Source organism: Microtus pennsylvanicus, chromosome 13 (assembly GCF_037038515.1).
Source record: "Microtus pennsylvanicus isolate mMicPen1 chromosome 13, mMicPen1.hap1, whole genome shotgun sequence".
NCBI lineage: Eukaryota > Metazoa > Chordata > Mammalia > Rodentia > Cricetidae > Microtus > Microtus pennsylvanicus.
The window spans coordinates 51,008,301-51,024,316 of NC_134591.1; the positions used below are offsets into that span (position 1 = coordinate 51,008,301).

Sequence of the window (16,016 nt, forward strand, 5' to 3'; positions counted from 1 at the left end):
CCAACAGCATCCCCAACCACCCTTGCTCTAAGGGAGGATAGAGGAGTGACAGCATTCCTCAGGAATGTCTGTTGCTGGGGTCCTGATGGAGTGTTCTGGGTCAGCTCCAAATCAGGGTCGTTAAAGTCATGGTTTGAGTTGAGGGAAGATGTGTTCAGAAGATACCTTCCTGGAGTAGGCTGCTTAGGATGTTCTCAGTCATCCACGCCTGAGACTTTTAGTTGAGAAGGGAAGATTTCCAGCGTCAACCCGAGTAGTTTCTGGAGGACAAGGACACCATACTGGTCCTATTGGTCTTGGTCCTATTAGTCAGTTACAGAACTAAACTGTGAATTCTTGTCCCCACCAAAGCAGCCAGCAAGATGCTCACCTGACTCATTTGCTGGGAGTAGAGCTCAGGCTGGGCTCACTACTCTGCCAGGGATGGGAGGGGCTGCCCGATGGATGAGTTGTCTTATGGCTCCTATCGCTTCTCTTCATTTAGGCAGAACAGGGGAGACCAGGCCTGAGTGTCTGGGCAGACTCACAGTGAAAGATGCTCACTAAGTTTCTGCCACATGGTGGAGTGTGAGTACCTCTTGGGGCAAAGGTGGTCATGCTGGCTGAGTCCTTCTGACAGTCCTGTCCTGTCCTCATCTCTGCCCAGTGTGAGATGGGGTGTTAGCATTCTACCATGTGGGACACTTACTTGAGTGTATAGAATCAGCCCGCTAATGCAGGATTTAGGGATTTCAGAAGCTCTGAATTGATGTTATCTCTTCTCTGGAATGAAATGTGTCTTTTCTTTAGGTGACCTTGGGTAAAATTGTAATGGTGTGTGTCTTCACATGTGTACATGTGTATAAGGGATTAAGCCAGATTGCTGAGGGAGACATGTGGCAGTGGAATACCCAGCCTCACTGTTTAGGAGGTTCCCAGACTGGGGAAGATTGGTAGGCAGAGATACAGGTTATGAAGAGGGCTTAGAGACTGTGTGATCTACACAGTGTGTACCAGAGAGCAGCTCTCACACTCTGGGTTCTGGCCTCCCATGGAACGTGAGTGGTTTTTCAGTCGTCTTACGGGGGGTCTTCAGCGGCTCAGAAGTGCCCGCGGAGCTAGCCACACCTGCTAGGTGGGGTAGCCTTCATTGGAGCCACGCGCGCTCTCGGTTACTGCTTAGCTCACAGCCCCTCTGCAGTCTGGTCTAATGGCTTCCAGCCTTTTCAGCACTGTAGGCTTTGCTCTCACTAGACTTCCATCTGTTAATGTCCTCCATAATCAAGTATCTGTTGTTTTGAGACAGGGTCTACTGTATAGCTGAGGCTGGTTTTTGAATTGTCTATATAGCTCAGTCTGCCTCAAACTTGCAATCCTCAACCCTGTAGCTTCCAAACTGCTGGGATCACAGATGTGTGCCATTGTTCCTGGCAACACATTTGTATGGCTTTAAGCCCGGGTCTGGGTTTGGGATTAGGACAGTGAATGAAGTGGACACCTCCCCGCTCCTCCTCGCATTTCTCCAGTCTGCTAGGGAAGACAGACGTTAACCAACAGTCACATCTACACTCAGTCATTACACCTCCCGTACTGTTGCCAGGAGTGTTCCTTCTTCTTGGGCCTTCTTGCAGCAGTCTGGCCACTTTCCCATCTCCCCTTCTCTTCTCTCAGCCTCCTATCTATTGTAGGGGAGGCATTTGACACATTATCACATTTTATTCTCAGAACAACTTGGTAAGGATTGTCATCTTAGTCTTTTTTATAGGTAAAGGAAACTGGGGTTCAGTGGTGTTAAATGACTTTTAAATGACTTCAAGTTAGCAACATAATCAGGAGAAGGAAAAGCCAAGGGTTGGAACCTAGATGTGTGTTACTTTCAATTCTGTGTTTCTAACTACTGTATGATAGAGACTTAAAAAATAATCCTCCCGTGCAAGTAGAAGCCATGGTCTGATTGGCTGCACTCCCTTCCTGTGCCTGGGATCGTCTGAAAAATAGGCAATGCTTCATGAATTCTTTATGATAATTCTCTTGTTATATACCGATGCTCATGTTTGTACTCTGGTGTGAGTGCAAACAGTAAAACCAGCTGGAGGCATGAGGAGAAGGACTTAGGTGCGCTTAGGAAATGATTTCTTTCCCTGTATAGCACTTGAGCACAGTCCTCAAAATACCCTGCTGAATTTGAACCCTTGCCTGGAAAAGGAGAGATGCAAAATAGAGCCTGTTTCTAGACTTTCAGCAACTAGAGCAGACAGCATTGCCTCACTGCTGGGAAGGTCCTTTGGAGGGAAAGGGCTCTGTCTTCACTTGATGAATAACTAGGTTCATCAGCACAGTAGGTGTGAAATAGCAGCAGAGTGAACGAGGCTATAGGTAACATCCTGCTTATGGCTTCTTTCTGCCCTTATCTTATGGCCCAGGATATCCTGTGCTTGTTGCCTTTGTGTGACAGGCAAGGAAAGACAGTCAAGTCTGAGAAGGATGTTTGGACCGCCAGTTGGGATCCTGGGTAGGCTGCCACACGTTGAAGGGTAGAGGACTCCCTCTCTCACCACACACAGGCTCATGATGTCTTCCCAAAGGGGTCATCCTTGAAGAACCTCTGTAGTCCAGGACCAAGCCAGGGCTTAGAGCCCAGCCCAGCTGGATGAGATTCCCATTCCTCCTCCTCTGGTAACAAGCGGCTTATCTGCGTGTCACTGTTGGGGCTATTCATAGGCTCAGAAGAAGGACTATCTCATCTGTTCTTGTGTACTTTCCAGAGGGTCGATGAGTGGATGGCGAAGGAAGGCCTCTTAGATCCAAACGTCAAGTCAATTTTTGTCACCTGCGGAGACTGGGACTTGAAAGTCATGTGAGTATGCAAAGGGCTTCTTTGCTGCAGGGCTTGGCATCTAAGGGACCAGGCATTGCCTTTTAGGGCTTAAATGTTCAAGCCTGCTGGGCAGCAGGGGTCTGGGCCTTTGAGGTCACCAGGTTAGAGGAAGGCTGGTAGCTGTGACTTCTAGGCATCTCTGCAACAGGGCAGGGACAAGTTAGGGCCTCCTAGGATGCTGTTGTTGAGTCCTTCTGTCTTTGACAAGTCTTGCTGCTCTCAGCAGCCCTTCTAATTGCTGGCCTGCATGTTATTGACACAGAAGGAGGGCATTAACAGAGGATTTGTGGGGAAGGGAGGATATATTTGGTGTTTCCAGACAGGGTTTCTCTGTTTAACAGCCCTGGCTGTCCTAGAACTCACTTTGTAGATCAGGCTGAGCTCAGAATCACAGAGATCTGCCTGTTTCTGCCTTTAAAGTACTGGAATTAAAGGTGTGTACTGCTACCACCGGCTGTTTTTTGTTGTTGTTGTTTGTTTTGTTTTAAATCTTTTAAACAGAAAACTATTTTACTATTTGGAGTGCTCTGAAATAAGAACTCATTCATCAATACTGTGAAGTAGGTACTGTTCATATTTCTGTTTTATAGTGAAAGATATTAAGGCACAGAGAAGTTAAATAACTTTCCTAGGGCCACACAGCCAGGATTTAGACCCAGCAATTGGTCCCGTGATTCTTTCTCTTAGCTGTTACTATGCTGCTCTATTATCTACATTGTGAGACCCTGGTTATCCAGCCGAGAGCCTGGTGGTCCTGATGGAGAGACTGCTTCTGGGAAGCTACCCAAGTCACCTCCTCTTTCTTCCTTTGTCCCCCACCCCCACCCCACCCCCACTTCTCCTTTGTCTTCTGATCCTGTCCTATCTGGTTGTGGAAGACAGGACAGGCTTCTTTGCTGGGTTGACACTTGTGCTTCTTGTCTGTCCTCATGGACACCTGGCTTCTGACAGCCCCTGGGGAACCTAAGGGAGTGAGTGGGGGCACTGTTTGCTGAGGATGGGTAGAATCAATATCACTGTGTTCTTTGTGACTGAAGCAGCAGCAGGCATTCTCTCTCTCTCTCTCTCTCTCTCTCTCTCTCTCTCTCTCTCTCTCTCTCTTCCTCTCTCTCTCTCATTTCGGAGGGGGAGCAATAGGTGGGGGGGGGGATTGTTGGTAGGAGTGAGGTATAGTGACTTAGCGACTCTTACTGCCAAATCAAATAACACATTCTCACCAGGGTCCCTTGTGTGCTTGTAGACCCTGGTTATTAAGATGAGCTTAGGCCCCCAGGTGGGTGCCAAGCCTGCTTTTGGACCTTAGACTTGTGAGGGAATCAAGAAGAATAATCTCCAAAGCACATGGGCACACAGCACTTGAGTGTTCCACCCTTTTGGCTGTGTATAGATACTAGCTACACACCTCTAGGTTTGCTCCAGAGAGTCTTTGTCCTCTCACACGACAGGCGAATTATACAGAGTGGGTCTGGAAGTCTGGAGGTAGATGTGAATCAGATGCATTGATTGAGGAGGCATTGAGAGGGCCTTGATTTTTGAGATAAGATTTTGTATACAACTAACCCAGCTGGCCTTGAACTCACCACATAGGATAATTACTGATTGTCTTGCCTCTGCTTTTCAAATTCTGGGATTATAGGAGTGTTCCACCATACCTGGTATTTGTGGTGCTGGCTACTGAACCCAGGACTTTGTGCATGCTAGGCAAACACTCTACCAACTGAGCTACACCCCAGCCTAGGAAAGCTGTTCTCATTTGTTTATGTTGATTTGAAGCCTAGACAGTCTTATGTGGAGGCTCTGCAGCCCAGGAGAAACTATTCAGATGGGACAGGCTCAGGCTGATACCCCAGATTCTAGGGTTCACATGGAAGATGCTTTGACCTGGTCCAGGGCCCAGTTCCTCTAGGTAGCCTCTCCAGGCAGGACTCCTACTCTTCCAGTGTTTTCCTCTCTGGTATCGTCATCCTCCCAGTACTGGTACTTCTGAATCTGCTGCTGTCTCTTGTGAATGGTGTGCACAAGCATGCATACAGACTACTTGATGTACATGGGACTAGAGACCATGTTGCTGGGCCTCCTCAGTTTGGAGTTGCTCCATGAGATGGAGAGGCAAGTTTCAGAGGGTGTCATCCTTGGTGCAGCCTCTTCTGGTCTGTAGCACAGTTCAGTCTTTGGGCCCTGTGCTGCACTGTCATTCTGTGTCTTAATGAGAAATGATATCTGGATTGGGTTGCAGAATCCAAGTGTGTACATCATTTGGTCCTAACCACTGTCTCTGGTAGGAGGCGATGTCTCCCTTTTATAAACACAGGAAACAAACAAAGTGAAGCAGAACACCTTAGGGCTCACAGAGGTAAAGAGTCAGCCAAACCAAAAGGAGTTCCAAGACTTCACCGTTTCATTTACCTGAGTTTGGTGGGGAAGTCAGGGCTCTGAAGAAGGGTGTGCCAGAGACAGCAGCTGCTGGTGGGGGAGGAGGGCCTTGTGACTGCCTTTAGAAGCTGGACTCCGCATAACTGCTGGGAAAGCTCTTAATTAAATGTGTAACAAAATAAAAGCGGCCAGAGAGAAAAGGTAAGCAGTGCGGCGTGACTGCGCACTGCTTATTGGTGTTCTGGAGCCTTGGTAGGGCTGTCAGCGGCTCTCAGCAGAGCCCTGTACTGTGCGCCTGGAAAGGCTGCTGCTGAGCCTGACAAGGCTCTGTGAAATTGACACTCATAACTTGTTAGTATGTGGCTGGCTTGGTATTTTGACATCCAGATTTAACTAAGTCTAAAGAATTCAGCCAGTGTTTTCATTTCACAACTCTCGTTTCGGGAAGCCACGGCTCCTCCTCCTTGCTGTTGTTCTTCCAGCCCCCAAAGCTGCTTCACATCACCATTGTTGGGAGAGGTCTGATTAGTGCAGCACTGAGAAATGGGAACTGAAGTGGCCGTAGAAATCCCACCGGAGCAAAGAAATCTGCTCTCGTCCTGACAAAATTGTTTCATGTCCATCTTTCTTCAGAGTTGGACGATGGTCTGGGTTTGTGGGGCTTGAGGCTGTAGCCACAGCTACTGTTATGGTGAGCTTGAGGCTGTAGCCACAGCTACCAATATGGTGAGTTTTAGGTAGTGAGTGTGGGTTTCATTTTCTTTTCTACTTTATTTTATTTTATTATTATTATTTTGGTATTTTGAGACAGGGTTTCTCTGGCTGTCCTAGAACTCACTCTGTAGACCAGGCTGGCCTCGATCTCAGAGATCCACTTGCCTCTGCCTCCCAGAGTGCTGTTATTAAAGGCATGTACCACTACCACCTGGCTTAAATTTTCTTCTATATGTTTTATAGAAAAGATACTTAATAGGGTTTAGTTTAACTCCCCGCCCCTCGCAACTGACCTCTCCTCATTTTACCTGTTGTTCCTTAAAGAAACCTAAGGGGTTTCTTGTTCCTTTGCTTAACCAGTTGGGGAGTGTCCAACCTTGGGGTGGTAGACAGGTAAGGTTTATGGATGCTGAGGAGTGAGACCTGCACTACCAGCCATTTGAAGAACTTGAGCTCTACCCTGTGGCCTGAAGCTCCAGGCTTACCAGCTGAATAAAATGTGTTTGAGAAGTAGACCAGTGGCTTCCTAGGTGGGATTTTGATCTAAGAAGAGGGTCAAACGAGGGAGACAAGACTGGAGGCAAAGCTGGCAAGAGGAAGGCACAGGCCTCAGTGCAATTTGCAGGAAAGCCCATTTTGGGTAATCGAGCACTATCCTGAGTACGGGAGGGGCTGCCTGCTTGTGGTTGGTTCAGAGGACCTTCATAGTCAGCTCACCTTTAGTGTAGGAAGGTCTCCCACTCCCACTACATCTAAATGCAGAGCTGGCACTGAATGTTCTTTGTTTCTCCTTATGACTTCTGGGATGTCCATGCTGTGTGTGCCCTGTGCCTGTACTCTGCAGAGATGGACCTAGAGCACCTAAGGGCCAAGAAAGTCTGGAGAGTGAAGGGACCTTGTTCACTGTTCGCTGCTCACTGCTGGTGTGGAGAGTGTGCACTGGGCTGCAGTCAAGTTGAAGAGCAAGACTGCTTGTACCTGCAGTGAAGTGACTCTGTGGGCTAGTAGTCCTCCTAAGGTGCTAGCCTTGGGTCAGGTAGGGCCTCTAGCTCATTCAGTAGAGCTAATCTTGTCATCTTGACATGATAGTCTTTAACTTTGTGTCTTCCGATTCCTTGGCTTCTCCTTAGTCGCTTTTGCAGTTTACTCTTTTAGGTTTTTCCTAAGCTTGGTGTTTTTGTTCTTGAGACAGGGTCTCTCTGTGTGCCCCTGGTTGTCCACAAACTTACTTTGTAGACTGGCTTGTCTTGAACTCACAAAATTGTCCCTGCTTCTTTGCCCCCCGCCAGGAGAGGACTGGGATTAAAGGTGTGTTCCACCAGTGTTGGTGTTTCTAAAATATTGGTGCTGTTTTGATCCCTGTCCTATCTTGCATTTTCCTTCATTCTTGCTCTCATCGGAGTAATCTTGCCTTTTGCTAGAGCTTCACCTGTTTGTACACTGAGCTTTCCAGTCTTTTTTACAAGAGAATTGAGAACCAACATAATCCTCCTGGAGATGAGAGATCTGCTCCATCAGCCCCTTGAATCCAAGCCTTATACCCAGATAGCTCTTCTCCCTCCACAGGCCCAGAACTCTGTCTGTGCCTTCCTCCCCACAAGCCCTCCCTGAACGCCTGGTGGCCATCTCTCAGCTGCCTTGATGTAGCTCATCAGGTCAGAAACCTGAGAACCACCCTTTGCCTTACCTCAACCAGTTAGTCTCCTGTTGACCACACTTCCAGAGGCTCCTCCAAGTGGTTTGTCCTAGGATCTGACTCCAGTGAAGTCACACCTCTGCTTCATCCTACCAAGGCACCCTTACCCTCAAAGTCAAGCTGCACTGCTGGGACCTTCAAGGCTCTGCACCCTCCCACTTTCATGTTTACTTACTTTTTACTGTTTACTGATTCCTTCATGGCATTTTATTGCAGCTGTCTCTACTTGTCTGTTTCATAGATTGTAAACACTTATAATCCTCAGACAAAACTTGATGTGTAATAGTAGTTTGGTAAATTTTGGGGATTTTTTGGAGGTGGTGGTGGTACAGGGGACTGTACTCAAGACCTCACATATGCTATGCACACAGTTGATCACTGAACTATGCCACCTAGCCCAGTAGTTTGTTGAATGAAGGATAGCTGAATGGTCCTGCAGAAGTTCTGCTCTGGAAGAGTGCTAGATGTGGGGTTGGTGCTGGGCCGAGGAGAAGGAGCTTGTTCCTGGGCACAATGTGAAGTGCTCTATTTGAGAGGTTTGTGCCTCTGAAACTGCAGGCTGGGGCCCTTGAAAAAGTTAAAAGTAAAGAGAAAACACAAACTGTTTATGAAGCACTTACTGTGTACCAATGTTCTTTGTACTGCTTACATATTTAACTCCCTAACCACAGTTCTATCAGTTAAGTTACTTTTTTAAAGTTACGTTTGTTTTTGTGTGCATGTGTGCGCACATGTGGGTGTGTATGCACTGCCATGGAGCCAGGAAGTCAGAGGAGGACACTTGTGGGAGTCAGTTCTCTCCTTCTTGTGGATCCTGGAAACCAAACTCAGTAAGGCATGACAACAAGAGCCTTTTATTTGTTCAGTTATCTTACAATCCTGAAATATTTCTTCTTGTAACACTTTTTTAAAAAAATATTTAAAAATACGTTGAGAAACTGAGGCTCAGCAAGATAGTTAATCTGTCAAAGACACAACCTGTTTGTTGACAGAGCAGGGATTCGAACCTAAGCTTCTGGCTCTAGAACCATGTGTTGAACCATGGCTGTTGACCATCTGTTGCAGTCCTCATTTTCATGATCCACACTGTATGATCTGGTAGGACATCTATCTTCCTTGTCCTTTGTTTGCTCTGAGGGTCAGAGCCTGAGCTGTTGTCTTGCCTGGTGTTGGAGATGTAGACTCTTATGTTCATTTTGGTATTGGGGCATGGTTGGCCAACAGATGTGGAGGGGATGATTTGGTGCTGCCAGAGAGCTTTCTTGCAAGGCCACAAATAAATAAATCCTCAGATCTGTGCTTTGTTTGTTTTGTTGTGTTGCTTTTAGTTTGAGACAGAGTCTCACTGTTGTTGCCCAAGCTGGTCTTGAACTCAATGTCCTCCTGACTCAGCCTCTCAAGTACTAGAATTGCAGGTGTGTGCCACTACACCTAAGTCCTGGTCTGTTATAAGGAGCCTGCCTGCAGCCAATATCATTGCGGACACCACATTTTTTATGTTTATATTTGGAAGCACACATGGCATCTCATCATGCCCCTTACCCATAAGAATGCCAGTTAGTCCCCAGCACTGAGCTGTATCACCTTTGATTAGCAGCCTGCTGGGGGAATTGGCCAGAGTAAGAACACCCTGCCAATCTTGACTTGTCTCTTTCCCTGTTACTTTTATCTGTCACTGCAAGCACTTGGGCTCCCCTCCTGAACTAATTAAGTTTGCATGTGTTTAGACACATTGCCAAATAGGGCTTAGCAAAGCGGAACTGAGTTACATCTCTTTCTGAGTAGGGAAGCAAGGGTATATGAATGCTTGCTTTATGGACCAGGGAGAAGCATGGCTGTCGGTCACTGAGTGTATGTGCAGATGATGGACACCTGCCCTGGGTCTCCCAGGGTTACACAGCAGGCCTGCAAAACAGCCTTTGGATTAGCTCACAGGTGCATATGAAGGCATACCTTCTAGAACTCTTAGTGACTTGCTATTCTGAGGGCATATCCGTGGAAAGAACATGAATTCTGAAGTGTGCTATTTCCCCATGCACAAGCAAAATTGAAAGTCAAGTTTAGTGGACAGATCTGTGTGTTGTGTAGCTTCAATCCACCTTGCTTCTAGATCCTACCAGTTAAGTAGCAAGCAGAGTACGGTGTGGGCTTCTTTTTAAGTGTGTGACAATCCTATAAACAGGAACATTTCAAAACCCAGTTTTTTTGTCTTTTGCCTGGGAGGCCCAGTTCCCCTACTCAGTCTTCTGTGATCCTGTAAGATGGTACCAGGGAGAGGTGGAAGGAAGAATAGAGTTGCTGGGCCAGTAAGTTGAATCAGCAGGTAAAGATAGATGTTTGCAGAGGACAGAATTGCCTAAGATCTTCCCACACTGGAAATGGGATTCAGCCCATTGGATCACCGTAGTGAAATGGCAGCTGTGGCATGTTTTTGTGACAAATCCATGCCTGCTTTTTTCTAATTGAGCTGGTCTGATGTCTGAGATGCTCTGTGGTACAATATGCCTGGGTCCTCTCCAGACATCAGTTAAGGGGTAAGCCATGTTGTAGGCCCCTTTTCTGAAGTAAGGGATACGAGTGTTGCTTACTCCAGAAGTCAGAAGAGCCAGCTGAAAGCCGTAGGGTAGAGCCTCCACCATAGGGAGCTAGTGGATCAACCTCCCAGTCATGACAGGGCTCTTGATGGGAAAGATTGTTCCGAGTCAGCACAGGCTTCCGAACACATGAGATGTGTGGGGGCAGGGGAGAGGGTGTCTCAGAGGTTGTATAGGAATTCTGGACCTTCGAGTTGGAGTCTAAGCTCAGAGAGAATGGCAACCAGACCTTCTGCCCTCCTTTCAGTTTCCCTAGAGCACTCTCGTCATCAGAGGTGCGTTGGGTTAGCCCCAAGAAGGCAGCTTGAGTTGATGGGGTCATGTTTCAGCTGCAGCTAATCCAAGTCACTCGATATAAATCTCCTTGGTGCCTCTTCCTCCCTCCCATCCCCAACCCACAGACAGGGAAATGAATCCTGGCCCTCACCCTGAATACATCATGGCAGGCTCGCCTCTAATGAGAGAGGGCCATTCATTGTGGGGTGAAGCTCCCTGCAGAGCCTGGGATGCCATTAATTAAAGAAGAGCCACCTGAAGCCAGTCGTGCGGTGCAGCCTGCCACGCTCAGATGGAGTGGTGGTGGGGTAGCCTCGTTAGCCTGACAGCTCCTTGGGCTGAGAGTTCTTAGGCTTGGAGGAGTAAGGAGTACTCCCCCTCCCCCGGTGTGTGAACACAGACACCCCCGGAGCTAGCCTACTCAGAAACTTCTGAATGTCCCTCCTTTAGGTCTGGGCCTAGAACCAGCATTAAAGGGATTATCCATTTCTGAAATATAGCCAGGGCTGCTCGTAGTTCCTAGTCTTTGCTCCCTTTGCACTCTTCAGGATGTCCTAGAACTGCAGGTTAGCAGGCCTCTTACCACGCCACCTTCCCTTGGTGCTTTCATTGGGAAGTCTGCCTTGGACGGAGTTCATGGTTGGAGGGGCCCTAGAGGAGAAACTGCTGTCTGGTAGACAGAGCCTCTGCTGCTCTTTCTCGGTACTTCTGGCTAGGGTGACAGCTTCATATTCTCACCCCCTGGGAAGGCTCAGAGGGTTTAAATCGCTGAAGTTATTATAGGAACCTCAGAATAGTTTTGCCCAGTTAAAACTGGTTAAAGATAACTTAATAGTCATCAGGCAGTGAGATGTTAAAAGCAATAGCGGCCTCATTGCCTGCTGCAGAATTGGTGAGTGAATGGTCCTTTACCATTTAAAAGTGGTCTAGAAGCTAGTGTTGCTACCCAAATTCTAGCCCTAGGACTTGATCTGTACAGCTCCCAAGGACCATCTGTGTGTCTTTGCCCCTCCTTTTCTGGCAACAGGCTTGGACCCTCTGAGACCTTCCTCTTATCCCAGAGTTGGACTAGTTCAGCTAGTCTCTATGCCTGGATTGTCAGGAAGACAAATTGGGTCCTATGTCTGTGGCTCCAGCTCAGACTCAAAGTCTGGCTTTATTCTCAGTAGCAGAGTCTGACAGATAGGGTGCTTTGGAGGCCTCGGAGCTATCTGGGACATGGCTGGGGCATGTGATCTTCCGTCTGTCCTCCTTGAACTCACCTGACATGGATTGCAACCTCCCTCCCAGCTACCACCCCTAGACTGAGACTTGGACCCTGTTTCTCTGCGTGTGGAACATTTTTAATCTTCTTGAGTCTTGACATTTCCACAGGTGTGTGTATTCTCTGTCAGAATGAAGGCTGGAGGGGCTTGTCTCCTAAGAAGAAACTACTGGTGCTCCCGCCCCCAAAATTAGTATTTTCTTTTGTGTGAGATATTTTAAAACCAGTGTTTCTTTTCTAAGACTTCGCCTATTATTTTTGTGACTCTTGACTATCAACTTCTGTTTTGTTTTTGGTCTTAAATAAACAAACATGATATGAGCCTATAGGCCTTGTGGCCCAGGCCTATAATCCCAGCCACTCCGGAGGAAGTAAGTAAGGAAATCAGCAGGTCAAAGCTTACCTGGGTGGGCTGTAGAGCAGTTCAAGACCAACCTGGGCAACCTTGTGAGACCTCATGTCAAAATAAAGAGTAGAAAGAGGTCTGGATATGTGATTCAATGACAGATTGCTCACTTAGCATGCCTGAAAACCTAGGTTCAGTCCCTGGTATTCCCCATCCCCAAATCAAGGCATAAAGTAGGTATAGTAGAGTATGTAAATATAAGCATGTGTCATTTCTGTCATGGTAAGTTTGCATACAAATATACACCTGTGTCATCATCCTAATCAAGACTGTTTTCGTCATCTCAGTCAGTCATGCCTACCCCTGCCTCTAAGGATCATAGTGACTTAGATTACTCATGGTTAGCTTCACCTGTTATTGACCCTCATAGAAATTAAGTCATACGAAATGTACTCTTCTGTGTTTGATTTATTTTGTACAATGTAGTGATAGTTTAATTCATTTGACCTTTTTGTTGTTTATATTTCATTGTTTTGCATTACTGCACTTTTTCTTTTGTTGGAACATCTACCTTCTTTGGGTATTTAGCTTATGTTTGCTGAATGAGTACATGAATGTTCATTTTAATATAGAAATACTTTTGCCTATCAACTTGCTTCAACTCCTCTCATCCTTCAAAAACTATTTCCAGTCCTTTAACCTTGCAGCCTTCCTTCTCTATTCTGGAAACCATCTGGTCTCTTCCTGTCTGAGGTGAAGGTTAGGGAGACACTGGCCCTAGGCCCATGGAAGAAGCATTAAGTCATTCTGGCTCATTTATTTCTTCTTTCGGCAGATGAGTGTTAGGTACCCACGGTGTGCCCTGAACTGTTTCAGGAATTGAGGGCACAGCAGTAAACAAAACATGAGAACTTCTCAAACATTTTTGGTCCTGTCCAGGTTCCTCTGTCTAGTGGGGTTCTGCAGGATCTTTGTGGCAGTGCCTTTAACAGGGCTTCTCAGGGTTTGTGGCTGTCTTCCTTTTCTGTTCATGATGCTAGAGGTGGCGTTAGCTGCCGCCGCCACCTCTGCTACCATTGCATGGCATTGAGTTTCTCAGTATTGGAGCTTCCCTTCCCCTGTCCTGAAGCTTGATCTCCTCTGTAAGAGGAGAGAATTAATCTCCAACTTTCCATGCCTGTAAAGGTGGGTGACCTCTGTTTTGTGAGTGCTTGCCAATCTGTCCTCTAATTCCCAACCAGGGTAATGGAGACATTACTCTGTACTCACACAAACCATCAGTTCTCCCTCGCAGACTCTGAGCAGATCCAGGCCAGGGAAAGACAGGTCTGCTTGCAGTTGCTCCTCAGAGGTTCTGGCTTATGGAGGCTAGAAGGGTGTGGCTCCTAAACAGCTTTGCTCTTAAATGCAATCGGTGGATTTGTAAAGGGAAGATTTTCAGCCATCCCGTTTTTCCCTACCCCCCTCCCATGCTAAAAGGGTAGCTGTGTTGGTCTGGTCAGAATGAGGTTTGTTTTGTAAGGCTTTTAAGAGCACCTGCAAAGGATAGACCCAGCTGCCAGGTGGAAGAGTCAAGGAGTATGGAGTTTGGGAGTTGGAGGCCAGGGAGCCTTGTGTTTCAGTTGGCATGGTGGCCTGTGCTTTATAGAGGGGCTTAGCTTTGTAGAGGTTTGGGAAGGGCAGCTGTGAGTGGGTTGGATAAATTCTCAGTGTCCCTGGCTAAAGGGTAACACAACTCAGACTTGATGTTCTGTAAAACTGATTCTTCCAAAGCCTGCGAAGATGTTGGTTTGGGGAAGAAAGCCAGCCCAGAGAATCCCGGGAGCCTGACAGGCCTTTTTCTCTGCGATTCTTTCTTGCAGGCAGCCCGAGGCAGCCTGTCTCTTTGTTAACAGAGTGACAGCAATGTGACACCATGGAAATAATTACTAACAAATCACGGTGCTGACTGCAAACAGCTCTCTGTCTTCAGAGGCATGTCAGGGTGCATTAGAGCAGGACTGCAGGAGTGGCGAAGGGGCCGAGCGCAGCCTGCTCTCAGGCTCTCCTGTCGTGTCCTCCCCCCGCCCCCCCCCCGCCTGCCTCTGTCTGCAGTATCCTACTTCCATGTTCTTGGCCTTTGCCTATCGGGTCAGCTAAGGGCCAGCTGGGTCTGCAGGTGGTTTGTGGCTGGTCTGGATTCCTTTGGGCAGGTAGACAGGGCTCCATCTTTGCTGAGGGCACGCAGATAGTGATGAGAGGTGGAAGGATGCCCCATTTCTCTGATTCACTCTGGTAGTCAAGACCTGCTTCAACTGCCATACTTGAGGGTTTAAGGGTGGCAGTACCTGCTCCAGCAGGACCCAGAGGACAAGGGAAATCTTGTGTCTGTGTTAGTTCAGCTCCCTTCCCCCAACCACCCTGGTTTCTTCTTCAATTGCCATAGTCAATTTTTGGTAAGTCGACTTTGTCCATTCCCTCTTGGTTAGCAGAGTGATTGCTCTGACTGTCAGGGCTGTAAATAATGTTCCTGTTGTGTGTGGCTGGAGGCAGCACATCGGGTGGGAAAGGAGGGGAAGGAGGAGCTGCTATGCCTCGGCTCCCTTGCTCGCCCCCCTCCCCTCTCATACAATATTTATCCAGGGATGGGAGTCAGATGCAGTGACCTCAGGGGTTACCCAGTTAAATAGCTTCTGGACCTCCCTGCATTCTAATTGCTGCAGTTGTCCTTTGCTCTGGAGACTTCTCCTCCCCATTGTCTGCTGAGGTACACACTAATGGCTGTCCTCCCTGGCCCTGCTGGGAGGCATGGGAGGGGGCAGTGCTCAGTGCTACCTTCCTTTCCCTTGAGATACAGGAATCCAAGGCCTGTTAACAAGTGGCTTTAGCCAGAAGGACACCATCCCTTGCTTCCCTCTATAGCCCCTGCAAAATAGGCTGGAGGAATTTTAAATAGTGTGCTTGGTAATCGACCCCCAAGAACCTTCACTCATTTCCGGTCCTGGGTCCAGAACTGTGGTACATGTGACTCCTTTCTATGCTGGCTGACCATAGGACACTTGACAGGGATGAGATTATTCTATGTCCCCATGTTCCCACATACAGAATTTGGAAACATCTAGGAAGTGGAATTTCATGTTGTAATATGCTGCATTTGGCTCAGAGATTGGCCAAATGCCATCTGTTTAGGTTTTTGGATGTCAGTTTTAGATGATTGATCATAGTAGCAGGTGTACCCCATGTGTTGATTCAAGAGTGGCATGTGTCAGCCATATCCACCAGGACTTTACTGTAAATGTCAATTCCTTCCACTGTAGTGCTTCTCCCCTAAGAATACTGTAGGAAACTGCCATGGAAGGTGTTAAGTGTGCACACCCTGAAGGCACAGGCAGGCAGCAGTGGCCTGAAATTAGCCCATTGAAATCTACTCTAGGCCTAGGAAGTAGTATGCTGGGGACTATGGGGAGCACCGTGTGATCAGAACAACAGGGCAAAGTAGACTGAAAACCCCGTAAAGAAGACAGCAAACACAGTGAGAAGCTCTTTTCTTCCCTACTCCATAAAGTAGCCTGATTTCTCTCTCTTGAAACCCTTAGGCCTAGAGCTTCTAGAACACAGTGTCAAACTCCCCAGTTCCAGTGCTGTTGTGGCGAGAGGAGTGCTCTGTGCAGGCTGAGTGCTTGAAGTTCTTGAAAAAAATTAGGAGAGCTGGAATCAGGGCAGGGGACCAGCCAGAGGTTAAAGACAACAGCTGTGTTCTTATGCATTTATATGGAGCAGAGGCTGGACTATATCCCAGACCCTGAGTACCAGGAGGATGTCTCTCTTCAGAGCCTCTAGGGGGCATTGTAGGCCATACAAACATAGTCCAAGCATAGGGTCAAGATAGCCACAGGCTAGGTGGAGACTAGACTAGG

At 47.6% G+C, this 16,016-nt stretch overlaps 1 protein-coding gene across 5 annotated transcripts in view; it reads left to right on the plus strand.

Moving 5' to 3' along the window:
• The window catches only part of Eri3 (ERI1 exoribonuclease family member 3), a 131,896-nt gene that overhangs the window by 39,635 nt on the left and 76,245 nt on the right, over positions 1-16,016 (plus strand). For all 5 annotated transcript variants that reach the window (XM_075946505.1, XM_075946506.1, XM_075946504.1 and 2 more), the window contains one exon: positions 2,745-2,836. In XM_075946505.1, the coding sequence (XP_075802620.1) occupies positions 2,745-2,836 (92 nt within the window). The remainder of the gene's footprint in view (positions 1-2,744; positions 2,837-16,016) is intronic.